The 13,117-nt window shown below is 38.4% G+C and overlaps 2 protein-coding genes and 1 pseudogene across 2 annotated transcripts; 2 read left to right on the top strand and 1 right to left on the bottom strand.

Moving 5' to 3' along the window:
• Positions 1 to 85: 85 nt before the first annotated feature.
• LOC122346471 lies at positions 86 to 2,781 on the top strand (annotated as a pseudogene).
• A 600-nt stretch (positions 2,782 to 3,381) lies between these two features.
• On the top strand, positions 3,382 to 6,433 carry ttc4 (tetratricopeptide repeat domain 4). Its single transcript, XM_043242907.1, is given in 12 exon segments — positions 3,382 to 3,430; positions 3,433 to 3,491; positions 3,628 to 3,688; positions 3,691 to 3,744; positions 3,836 to 3,997; positions 4,106 to 4,183; positions 4,283 to 4,407; positions 4,954 to 5,040; positions 5,125 to 5,363; positions 5,499 to 5,583; positions 5,664 to 5,746; positions 5,831 to 6,433. Coding segments are annotated over 12 exon segments (1,185 nt in total). The 3' UTR covers positions 5,934 to 6,433.
• Positions 6,434 to 6,805: 372 nt separating this feature from the next.
• ttc22 (tetratricopeptide repeat domain 22) lies at positions 6,806 to 11,540 on the bottom strand. Its single transcript, XM_043242906.1, is given in 9 exon segments — positions 6,806 to 7,696; positions 8,452 to 8,604; positions 9,068 to 9,229; positions 9,469 to 9,490; positions 9,492 to 9,525; positions 9,528 to 9,584; positions 10,202 to 10,317; positions 10,454 to 10,509; positions 10,945 to 11,540. Coding segments are annotated over 9 exon segments (1,689 nt in total). The 5' UTR covers positions 11,506 to 11,540; the 3' UTR covers positions 6,806 to 7,168.
• Between the last annotated feature and the right edge of the window lie 1,577 nt (positions 11,541 to 13,117).

Raw genomic sequence — 13,117 nt, 5'->3', positions numbered from 1 at the left:
CTTGTTTGACATTTCCATAGAAACAGGCTCCTCCCCTTAGACCACGAGAGCGCGCTTTTTCGACGTCCATGCGTCAGGCGGCGCTGTGGTGCGCTTGAGCGCTGCGCGATTTACCAGAAGAAGAAGGTCGTCCTGTCATATGGAGAATTTCAGTTTTATTCATGTACCATCATTAGTTTCCAATCGATTATGCCAAACTGATCCGACACGATTTTGTAGATATAAGCAGGCCTCAAAACAGGGTAAGCCTAACATTTTGTCGTTTGTTCTGTGATACAATGTGCATGTCTTCGCTTCTAAGTTAGCCGGTCACATTGCCAGCAGGTAAATCAGAGCAAAAGTATCAAATTCTGAAGCTGGAGTTTTGACTATATCATTCATTTCTGCATAATGTTTTTCCGCAGGCGCATGCTCTGTGTGTAATAATCATGCTAATGTAAAAATTCGTGCTGTTCTTTGTTTGCTTCTTCATTAAAAGTTGTACGGAATTAAAGCTGTCAAAAAATGGAGGTGTTTATGCTTCACTGGTATCGCAAAGTCCCAACCCTTCTGTCCGGGAAGCTCTTCAAAGCGGTAAAAAGAAGCGACATCAGATGTGCCATCCACACCTCTCCCCTCGTCTCTGTCCCTTCAAAACCAGCCGTCCCACCACCGCTCGTGTCTCGCCTCTTCCAGCCGTCCAACCTCCGGGGAGGTCAGGAGGAGGAGACCTGACCTGCCGCAGCCATAGACTGATGCTGCAGACAGGGCTTATCTATCCCTCCAACCCTGGCTGCTTCTATTACTTACCAGTCGCTCTGAGGTCCATGGAGAAGCTGGTACGGCTCATTGATGAAGAGATGCATGCAATCGGTGGGCAGAAAGTTGACATGCCGGCACTGTGCAGTGCAGAACTTTGGAAGAAGAGTGGCCGCTGGGAGCTTATGGGGAAAGAGATGTTCAGGTTACTGGATCGGCACAATGCTGAATATTGCCTCGGGCCGACTCATGAAGAAGCAGTCACAGAGCTTTTTGCTTCCCAGACGACTATATCTTACAAGAAGCTGCCACTTCTTCTGTACCAGGTATCTTCACTGATGCATTTTTTTCAGATTTACGTATTTTTTACTTGTCTAGCACAATATTGTCACTTGCAATAAAAAAAATCTAAAATTAAATTACATTTAAATAAATAGAATGAATGAATGAATAAATAGAATTGTATTTGTTGTTTTTTATCCATGTAACCTTGTATTCTAATAAATAAAGTTATGACATCAACATTTTAGATACCATTAAACGTCACAATTCTCAGTTCAAAAAAATTAGTGAAAACTAATAAAACAAATAAAAATCTGTAATAAAGCATGAACAAATTAAAAAGCAATAAATAAATAATGTAGAACCAAGATACAAATTGGAGTTGACTGAATAAATTAATAGTGTAAGCTTAATGAAAGTAGCAGAGCAAGTGATTTTCTGTCTTTTGCCGTTTGAAGACATTTATGAGTGTCTGGGTAAACATTTGTGACAATGCGGCAATGACAATTCTGTCAACTGTCCAGAGTGTCATTCTTACTGTGAAGCCCTAACTACTGTTTTAGAGGAGCCTTCATGTGAAATGTACGTTAACATGGTTATGTGTTGCAGGTAACACGCAAGTTCCGTGATGAACAGAAGCCAAAGTTTGGGCTCCTACGTGGCGGGAATTCTACATGAAAGACATGTATTCATTTGGCGTTAATGAAGGCGGCTCTTCATACGTACCACTCTGTGTGCGGTCTTATGGGCGGATATTTGACCGACTAGGCTTGAATTGGGTGCAGGTACAGGCTGCCACCGGCAACATAGGAGGCACGCTTTCCCACGAGTTTCAACTGCCCGGCCGACATTGGCGAAGACCAGTTACTTGTTTGTGAAACTGTGGCTTCTCTGCCAACATTGAAACTATGGAAGCAGGGCAGACTGAGTGCTCACAGTGCCAGCGGGCACACTGACTGAATCCAAAGGCATCGAAGTTGGCCACACTTTTACCTCGGCACTAAATACTCACAGGCATTTAGGGCCATGTTCATTAATGCGCGTCCAATGTGCCTGCAGTGGCTGAGATGGGGTGCCGGGCTTGGCGTCACTCGAATACTCGCTGCTTCTATAGAGGTGATGTCATCCAAGGATGCTGTTAAGCTGGCCGGGTTGATCGCTCCTATCAAGTGTGCGTCCTGCCACCTAAAAAGGGCAGCAAAGCAAATGACGCCACACAAGTGTCTGAGGAACTGGCTCAAAGCTTGGGAAACAGCCTAACTAACTTGAGAGGAGAGGTGGTACTGGATGACAGGGTTCACATGACCATTGGTAAACGGCTGAAGGATGCTAAGATTTTAGGGTATCCATATGTGGTGGTGGTAGGACAGAAAGCCCTGGAGGATCTGCCCAGCTTTGAGGTGATTTGTCAGCGGACTGAAGAGACCATGTTTCTCAGTAAAGAGGGGCTAGTGGATCTTTTAAGTAAAGTTGAAACTATCTAATATTTTTTAGAACATTTTTGCATACATTTTACAAGTGTTCAAGCATTGCTTGTGTCTGTAATAAATGTATGTGATGTAGAAATCTCTGTAATGTTATAACAAGGAAATATTGTTAATAAAATGTGCCTCTTTGTTATATTTTGTCATTTGTTATTGTCATTTTAGACCCACTAAGCTTCACTAAGTATAATTTAAAGCTGAAAAACTGATTTCAGTAATGACATATTATCTACAAGTTAAGATAATTGTTGCCAAATGCTTTAATGCAAAGTCTGCTCAAAAGGTAACTTATGCTAATAGATATGTTTAATACATATAATATGCACACTTAATAAAAATGGCCATGTATTTAAAAAATACAAATGATTCATTTTCATAGCATATTTTACTAATATTTCCATCATCATCATCTTTATTTTTGTGGGCGAAATGTTCATTTTTATGTGAAAGAGTTATGTCATTATAACTCACATAAAACAGGAATTATTCCCTGTATTTGATTCAATAGAAATAGCCTTTAGCCAGTTTCCTTTCCAAGATAAATAAATGATGCAACCTTGATTTAAATACGTCGTCAATTAAATATTTGATACAATATGGTCAACGCTTTATAAGTTTAATATCTTAGACAGAAAACGCTGCAGGTTCCTCCAGACCAGCTGGTGGCGGTAATGCGTCTCTGGTGTGTGTTAAGCAACACGGGAACAGCTTGTCGAGACCATGTGGTTCCTTGCCATAATTTATTCACAGTTTTAACGCATTTTTACGTTCATCTCCTAATAGCGCATACTTTTTGAAGACCGACGGATTAAGATACATCCGGCACCAAATTTATTTAAGTGTAATATAGCACAGAATTGTTTTAAAAAAGAAAACGATGGCTGCGCCAGCTCAAGGCGAGGACAGTGACGATGGTATGGATGAATTCATGAGAAGTTTAAAACACAGAAATACAAAAATGCGTTTAATGAAAGCAGCTGGGAGGAGGTGAGAACTTTCGCGTTAGTAAAGTACACTGGATACAGCATGACACTGTTACTGCGGTTCAAGCAGTGTGCTAGAAAATTTTATTAGACTGTCACAGCTGGTTATTGTATATAAATACTATTTTTAAATCTTGCAGGAGTTTGATAAGGTGCCCATGTTCATGAAGACAGCCCCAGAAAACATAGATCCAGAGAAACACCTGATCTTGCCTGCATTCAGTCTATTATCCATGATGATGACAGAACACCAGAGGGTGTGCGAAACTCTTTAGTTCTTACTTTCTCTATGTTTTGATTGTTTCTTCGTGTAATCAGTATACATCCTTTTACATTTTTTTTCCTCAGAGAAAGCCAGAAGTCTAAAGGATGAAGGCAATGAGTACTTTAAGGAGAAAAATTATAAGAAAGCCATAGTGTCTTACACAGAAGGATTGAAAAAGAACTGCATGGATATTGAACTCAATGCGGTTTTGCACACCAACCGTGCAGCTGCACATTTCCATTTAGGTACAATGAGTATTCCTCCAAACACGTAACATCATTTTGTGTTAAAGTTAGATTTTGCCATGCAAAAGTTTTTTCTCTTTCGTGTATGTAATTTTGTTTTTGCTCCAGGAAATATGCGTTCAGCGTTGAATGATGCCACAGCTGCAAAAAAACTGAAGCCAGACCACCATAAAGCTATAATCAGAGGTGAGTTGTGCTCTTAGTTGCTTTACAAAAGCAATTGTATTGTGTATGGAAAATAATTATTTACAAAGTAAATATGTATAATTTTGTCTATGTATTTAGGTGCACAGTGCTCAGTGGAGCTGCGTGATTATGCAGGAGCCTTGCAGTGGTGTGTGAAGGTCTCTCGACTGATTCCCACTGACAGGAAACTACAGGAGCTGAGAGCCACAGCTGATAAACAGAAGGTAGAAAGTCCAAACAAGAAGAAAAAAATTCATTTGCTGATTGTGTGATCCCTCTCAGGGCATCCAAGATGTAGACGTGTATTTCTTCAGCGAATGGGTGCCATCTGAATGAGTCTAAACCGCTGATTAAAAAAGACTTCAAACTGTAACTTCTGGCTAAACTATCTGTTCAGAATCCGTAATAATACTTCCTCCAGTGTAATAATCAACTTTATTAATATATTATGACCATAGGACTGATATTTTAACAGAAGAAATGGTTTGGAATTAAAAACATCTCACGTGTGGGTTACTTTTTAGTTTTTGTGATGTATTTATTTATTTTGTCATTCTTTTTTTCATTTTATCACCTGTTTGAACTTTCATTCTCATGGCACCCCTTTACTGTAGAAGATCCATTTGTGAGTAAGTGATATAGTTCTAAATTTGTCCATTGTCTTACTTGCATTTTATCCCTATATTCCCTCTCTACCCAATTGTGCACATTTTGTTTATAATGTTCTAGTCTCATTTGCTTTGCTTTGACTGCTCCTGTGTTTACTGTAGAGGGAAGCTGACAGAGATGCCAGGAAGGCAAAAGTCAAAGCGAAAAAGGAGCAGAATGAGAAGGAAGCATTGTTAGCTGCCATTAAGGTACTATAGGTAGTATAGTTATGAAATATTTTTTTTAAACTAAGTTCTAAAAGAGCAAAATCTTTAAAGAGTTTATTTATTTAGGAGCGTGGCATTAAACTTCTGAAGACCGAGACTTCTCAACACAGGGGTTCGGACAGTGAGGATGATGATGGTGCATCTAGAGCCCTAGCGGATCTGGAGCTTGATGGAATTGGCTCCCAGGAGGCCACTGGAGCTCGTGTTTATATGGATGAGCAGGGGGTCCTTCACTGGCCGGTGCTTTTCCTCTACCCCGAGCACAGCCAGACGGACTTCATATCTGCCTTCTGCGAGAACTCCAGGTTTGTTACAAAATCAAAACGTGTATCCTTTAGGAGAGGAAAGGAGGCCTACATATTAAATTGGAATTTGATTTATTCTGTAAATTGAAAAGCTACAAATACAGATATGATTAAAACTTATTTTGGGTTGTTCAGCTTCATGGACCATTTGGCAGTTATGTTTGGTGAAGAGCTTCCCCCCTGGGATTCAGAAAGAAAATACCAGCCACAAAATCTACAGGTTAGTGATTAGAATTATTAATAAAGTAAGAAAATTAGTAATTAGAAACTAAACATTTTTTTAACCTCAATATTTTTCAGCTGTTTTTTGAGGATCACAAAAAAGGAAGCCTTTATCAAGTCGATCTCGAAAAGTCACTTCTTAACGTTCTTCAGCACCAAAGGTATTTCAGAGGAATTTCCTCTAAGTACTTTTATCACTGCTTCAATGGGTCTCTGATGGTTTTCCTCTCTATTTTTTTTCCCAGGTGCTCGGTGAAGGCAGGGACACCTAGTTTCATTGTGCTGGTATCAGGCTCTCCGTTTTCTAAGCAGTTTTTATCAGAAAAAAAGGTCCAGAGATTGAAATGATGGTCTGTTTGGACCTTAAAAGACTTGAAACGCCTTGGCTATAAATCACCCTCCTGCTATTAAGGGCATTTCTGCTCGCCTCACCCTTTGAGAAAACTCTAGAGATTAAGGCAGAACTTTTGAAGTGGATTTCCTTTGCAGCAACATTAATGATTCACTTTAAAAGCATGTACTATCCCAACCCTCACCCATTTTGGTGGAGGAAAAAATTCTTTCATGTGCAGTTTGAGGTATGAGTCATTACATGTGTAAGATACACATATAAAGCTGATTATTTTTAGATTAGTCAGTATTTAACTGTGCATTTTTACTGTTGCTCATATTGTTCCAAATAGTGTTTTTTTTTTTTTTTTTCAATGGAACACTCAAGAAAATATTAACCATGGAACATTTTGACTTCCATTTGAGTTGACAGAAAAACAATGAGACACTTCTTAAAATATAAGAAAGTCATACAGTTTTGGAATGTCATGAGTATGAATAAATGATGACAGAATTCATTTTTGGGTGGATTATTGCTTTAAAATAAAATAAATTGGACTCAGTTATTTTGGTGCCTTTTAGACTTATTTAATGCAGACCTCTATCTATGATTTAAAACAATCACTGAACTGAAATGTTATACAGTTCCTATAAGCCATGCTTTTGATTTTTATACAGACTTTTTATATTCTAAATGATATTAGTATAATTTAAAAGAGGACCTTTTATATTCCTATTTTGCTTTAATGGCAGCAGAACTCCAGCTGGCTTAAACCACACATTTGAGTAAAACTTGATTATGATTTAAATCTTAATCAAATCATTCCTAAAAAGGTTCACGCAATCAGTGTCACAAACTTGCTTATTAGTGATCCAGAAATAGCATAGTATTTCATATTTTAATCAAGAGCTTTTAATGAGTTATTTTTAAAATCCCAGTTTTTCAATGAGGTCTGAGACTTGTGAACCCCACACTACATCTCCAGGTTTAAACACTTATTTCTTGTTTAACTGGCTCTTCATGCTTTGTGGCATGCGCTGGAGGAAAGAATTGCCATAAAGATAACATTCCAAACAACCTTTAGGACATTAACATTACAGTAATAGTTGTAGAACTTTAGGACACATCAGCACTACCAATGTAGTTTGAAATGAGTAGCTACATTATAGTCTATTCCTCTCTTAACATGCACAACTCATGGACGTCACATAATTGCCCACTAGAACATGATCTGGAGTTCCTTCCCGCTCTTTCAAATAGACACGGACCTTCCCAGTGAGAACTTTTTCCCTTGTGGCTGTACGCTCTTCAGCAACTTTCGAACCACTTCCAACCTCCCTTTCCTCACCAGATCTTTTGAGAGCTCGGTCACCTCATCCGTGTGTGCTCGGCACAGCGCCTTCAACTCAGTCTGAACAATGTTTGCGCCGTATCGCTCTTCCGCCTGCTTTAAACATTCCTCTAATTGGATTATAGCTTGACCCGTGTCGTTCCCGCTCTGGGTGAAGCTCGCTAGGATCGCCTGTAGCAGGCAGCGCAGGACTGCCGTGTCTTGGACGCTGGGAGGTTCCAGTTCCAGCGCTTTCCTAAAACAGTCGATGGCATTCTGCTCCTCTCCTTTCAGCAGCAGGCAGCGACCCCGCAGGAGCTGTAGTTTAGAGATTGTAGAGCCTAGAGGACACTGCAGAGCTTTAGATAGACTGACCAGGGCCTGGTTTATCGCCATCTCATCGACCAACAGGCTCTCCTGCAGGGCGTCCACACCCATGTAGTAGTAAACCTGAGAGAAGGGGAGAGAGATGGATAGATTAGGCTCTTAAACTATTCAGATATAAACTATATCAGTAGTTAAGCTACCAGTCAAACAGTCGGAATGATTATTTTTCTTTTGATTTGTGGCTCAGGAAACAAGAATTTATATGTTTTAAAGTGCCCCTAATATGGTTTTTTGAAAATGAGCTTCCAGGTAGTGTGTAACCGCTCTAAGTGAATGAAAACGTGCACTGTGTATAAAGTTATTGTCTCTCATAAGAAAGAGTTGACTCTGAATCATTGAAACTAGTCGTTTTTTTAAAACAAGCCCACAAGTTTCACTTTGATGTCTCAAGGAAACATTGCCTGCCCAAGTATTGGCCTTTTCACGTTTGTCTGAATGAAAATGTAAATTCATTCCTTGCCACTAGGTGAGGTTTTTGTTAAAATCTCACAAATATTGCTTTAAATGAAATCAACCAATCACCTGAGGGGTTTGCAGAAATTAGTAGTTGAACGAATCATTCAAATAAGATAAAAATTCTAATTTTATAGTTAATTAAAATATTGAAAGAAAATTTAAATGTTTTCTTGCATGCATGTCAACCTGTTGTTTGGAACTCCTAAAACCAAAATATGAATCTTTCATAATCCAGGGCACTGGGCAGTTTCGTAATAGGGGCACTTTAAGTATTATTGATGAAAAGTGATAGTGAAGTCAGCAGGCTTAGTGAGCGTAAGGGGCTTAATCCACATGTTTGTAGTTTATGTTCTCATAATTACCTGACCCAACTCCAGATGAGTTCTCAAACAGGGTCGCACAGCCAGAACACGTTCCAGATCAGCGCGGGCCTCTTTCAGAATCTGACGGTCGGGGATGCCACCTTGGCCACACTTGGCTTTATCAAGATCCTTTGCATACATGGTGACACTAAGCTGGAGAAAAAGTTGCAATAACATGTTCTGAGGTGCATTAAAACTATAAAAACAAGGTAAAAATAGTGGGCAGAAATTAATATATAGCAGACCCAAGATTATTTGGATGCAGTAGTATTCTGCTAGGAAAGACCTGTGTACATGTACATGGTCCTTGAAGGGATAGTTCAAAATGAAAATTCTATAAAGTAAAAAAAACCCTATAAAGTAAATCTAAAGTTATATTCCATTGATATCCCATTATGTATTTCTTTTTCTATCTTTCTCTTGCCATGTCCCTTTACTGATTTCATGTCCCTTTACAGATTTATTCCACTAAAATCTGGGCCAATTAAAGACATAATTGTTTTTTTTAGATGCAATAACACCCACACATTCTGTCCATTTTGGAGCACATTTTATCACATGTGAAAAACAGAAATGCATAATACAAAATTGGGTGGTAATCAAGTATTTAACTTACCTTGGCGCGAGTGCAGTAAGCCTGCCAGTTGAGTTCTGCATCAGGCAGGACACTCAGGGCCATGTTACAGATACCTGTGGCCATCTCTAGTTTGCCTGACAGGAAGAACACGTTTGCTAGTCTGTTGAGTATGAATGCATCATCCGTAGCAAGCTTAATGGCCTGTGGAAATTATTACACAGTAACAGTGTTGTTAGCTTTAACATATCAGCATGTTAATTTATCAGCTTGTGTTTAATATCAATATCTTTCTAACGCCTGTGTCAAGAAACAACACGTCACACCCATGCATGTTATGGCTACAGGGGAAGTGTGTGTAAATAATCTCAAGAATGGAATCTGATCTATTAGTTTGACCGCAATAAGGTGTTCTAAATGTAAACTGGGATGACATACAGTACCGAACCGTAACACGTCAGAGGTCAGATCGGAGAAACCACAGTCATGCACTGACATTGCACGGTGGAGAACTCCTCTGTCCGCTCCAGCATGAGACCAGTGTAACACCAGGCCAGGGCTAAGGAGTAATGAGATTTACAAATACATTGTCTTAATAATTCAATTGCCATCCGAAATCTGTTAAGAGGTACTGATAAGAGGTCATTAAAGAGCCAAGCTTGACATGTGTCAACATAAAACCGGAAAGGCTGGTCTGTGGAACTTTTCACTTTTCCAGTGTGGCCTTCGGCAGGCAGGGCCCTCAAGGTGAGAGTAAAGTAAATGTAACTATATTATAATCAGACAAAAAGCACTTTAATGAGTGCCAGTGAGTATTTTTCGATGTGAAGTAGACTTTCTAAGAATAATAGAACTACAAGAAAACTGTATAGCCTTGGATTAATACATTTTTATTCCTAATTTGTGGCCAGTGTTTTTATTCAGCATGACGTTTGCGGGACTTTTGCATTATACAAAATTGCAAATATCCTATCATGAATATAAACATCATTTATTGCATTTGTAACATCATATTCAATATATGCCACACATATGCTCTCTTTGTCTCTTTATCTCACGACTGAGGCACTCAAAGGACCATAATTGATCCTTGATTTATGGTGTTATCTATAAACATAAGCCAACAATGTATATTGTTTAATTAAAAATCTATCATATCTACTTTATGAAAATTACCTTTGAGATGTGTGCTGTCAGATTTTAGAGTCTCTGTGAGGAGCTTGAGGCCCTTGTTGAAATAGTTCAGTCTTGTGAGGTCAATGTCTGTTGAATCCCTTACAATTCCATCTAACCTATTAAAACAAAGGTTAGGATCAATTACTGTTGTTTTGGTTTATGATAAGTAATGGCTCCTTCAAATGCTTATATAGGTAGTCAGACGTTTGATGATGTTTTAAAATGATGTGTGTGTGAGAAATATGTAAATACCTTATGTAAATTGTTGCCATTTTGAAATACCAGCATCTTTTTTCCTCCGTTGATATCTGTAAGAAATAAAGCAACATGCAATAATTTACTGTTTTATTACACTTGATTTTTTTTTCTCTGTCATTTGTACTTTGTTTTGTTTGAGGGTTAAAGGAAAGGTAAGGTAAAGTAAAATTTTTATAAAATATGGTTATGTCTAATAATTCATAACTAAAAAACGCACATGGTAGGGGTATGGTGGTATGGGTAGGTTTAAGGGTGGGTTAAGATGTAAGGGATGGGTCAACAGTGTAATTATAAATGAAATTATAGAAATTCACTACAGATGTAATTAATGTAGTTTTATTATATATATAAGTACAATTAAATAATTTAAATGTAAGTACATAGTAGTTAAGGCCACCTAATATAAAGTGGCACCCAAGCCTAGTTTAATTATAGAATATTACATGGCATATCTCCTTTCATATGAGAATTTGTAAAGCGCTTACCAGTTCCTCTCCATAATCAAGTGCACGGTTGTACAACATCAGCGCAGATGTCAGTCTCTCCTGTAAATCTTCTTCCCTCTCCAGCTCGACATCGTGAGGATGTGCGTAAGCCTGTTCAGCCAAGCACCGTGCTACCCTGAGCCTGCATTCTGTCTGGTTCTCCCCCATCTCTGGGCCCATAAGGGCAGCCACGCGCTCCACGCACTCCCCCTCCTCCAGCTCACGACCCAGGCGTTCATAGACGTAACCCAGGTTGGCCCAGGCGTTGAGGTTTTCTGGATCCTCTTGGCAGATGCTGCGGAAGGCCTCCTCTGCTGTCTCCAGTTCGTCTACATGAAAGGCCAGCAGGCCCAGCATATTGCGCACAGCGTACTGGAGTCTCCCCGTCTCCGCTTCGAGCTCAGCCCTGAGGCTCTCGCGCTTCAGCTGGGTGTCCCGGTGCCGAAGGGTGACTGGTCCGTTGGGTTCACCGTTCAGATTGAGCTCCAAATGAAAGTGGCCAGGGATGTAGGCCATCCCCTCAATCAGAGTCTCGATGTCCTCCTCTGTGCTGTCCTCCATTGTCTCCCACACACTTACTGACAATGCCTGACTAAGACAGAACAACTTATATGTGGGACAGGAAATACAGGTTTAAAGAGGAGGAGAAATGAGACATGAGTAAGGAAAGATGTTGAACATGTGCTTTCTTGCTTCCTGTAACAGGTTTCTCCACCTCAACATTAACTATGTTAATTTTAAAGAACAACATGGGCGTTTGCGTCAGGAGCCGTGTAAAGAATGAATCTTGCTTTCTGAATTTGAGTGACACACCTTGGCGTCATGTAGGGTTTGCCATTAAAATCAGCCCAACAGAACACCACTTTAAATGTCTGCCAGCTGTGATAGAAATCCAAGTAAAATGCATTGCGTATGGTGATTAGGACTCTTAGGATTGGGATAAATGTCACTAGATGTGAGGAAGTGTTCTTATGAGCATTTTGTTTTCTTATTCTGAGTAATTGAGTGCTGAGTAACCTGAACTGGTTTGAGTGCTCTTAAATATAGATAATTATTATCAGATAATAATTACCTTAACTGTTCCTGAAGGGTTGTTTACCCCAGTAATCATGGAAACTTTTGTTTTTACTTTACTTTCCTCAGTATATTCTGATGAGTTAAAGTTATATAAAATTCATGTTCATTTCTTAAGATGGTTTAACGTTATTTAAGTTGAAATGGCTTGTTCAACCAACTTTAGTTAGTGATTAATTTTTTAATGGCACATGCAGTGTCAATGATGACAGAAGATTAGATTTTTTTCTATTTGAAATTTGTGATTAAAAAAAACAACTCCTACATATAAATTCTAAAATATTCAGATATGAATAGTCTGTATGAAATAATTACTACAATTCTGCATAAACGTTTTACAGAGTAACTTATATAATTTCCATTTTAGATGTAATTTCCATTATGACCACTAGAATGAATCCTTTCTCTAAATATGGAGAACATAAAAAAACAAACAAAAAAAAAAATACAACAGTGACATGTAAAATAGTAAATGTGGGTTTTAAATGCCATTAAAAAGTTTCAGTTTAATAAAAAGTTTCTGAAATTCTCAGTGTAACTCATCCCAAAAATATCAAATGGAGGAGTAAGCAAAAAGATCTTTTATATATATATATATATATATATATATATATATATATATATATATATATATATATATATATATATATATATATATATATATATATATTTTTTTTTTTTTTTTTTTTTTTTTTTTTTTCTCCATAATACCATCTGGCTAGTAATAGATCCCCATTGTGACAAGAGATGTTTAAATTCTAGGTCTATATATTATGCTCCCATTTTGAAGTAAATGAATGAACAGTGACACTTTTATGATTACCTCAGTCTGGAAATATGGGTCTGTTGTGTGAGGTTCTCCTCACAGTCCTGTTCTGTTTTTGTTTCTGATGACTATAACAGAGGGGGGATCCTCATTGTGCAGCCAGCAGATGTTTAATGATGTCATATTGACATAGTCTTGGCCCGGAGAGAACATAAGCATGACCCCGACTAGAACAAGCGCTTGTACTTCTTGTCTAAATCTGCAATTAATTTCTAATTGCAAAATGACTACACAGACCATGCATATAAACCACAACTTTTTTCATTAGTATGG

This window comes from Puntigrus tetrazona, chromosome 6 (assembly GCF_018831695.1).
Source record: "Puntigrus tetrazona isolate hp1 chromosome 6, ASM1883169v1, whole genome shotgun sequence".
In the NCBI taxonomy this organism is placed as follows: Eukaryota; Metazoa; Chordata; class Actinopteri; order Cypriniformes; family Cyprinidae; genus Puntigrus; species Puntigrus tetrazona.
This window is presented reverse-complemented; position numbering and strand designations above follow the sequence as displayed.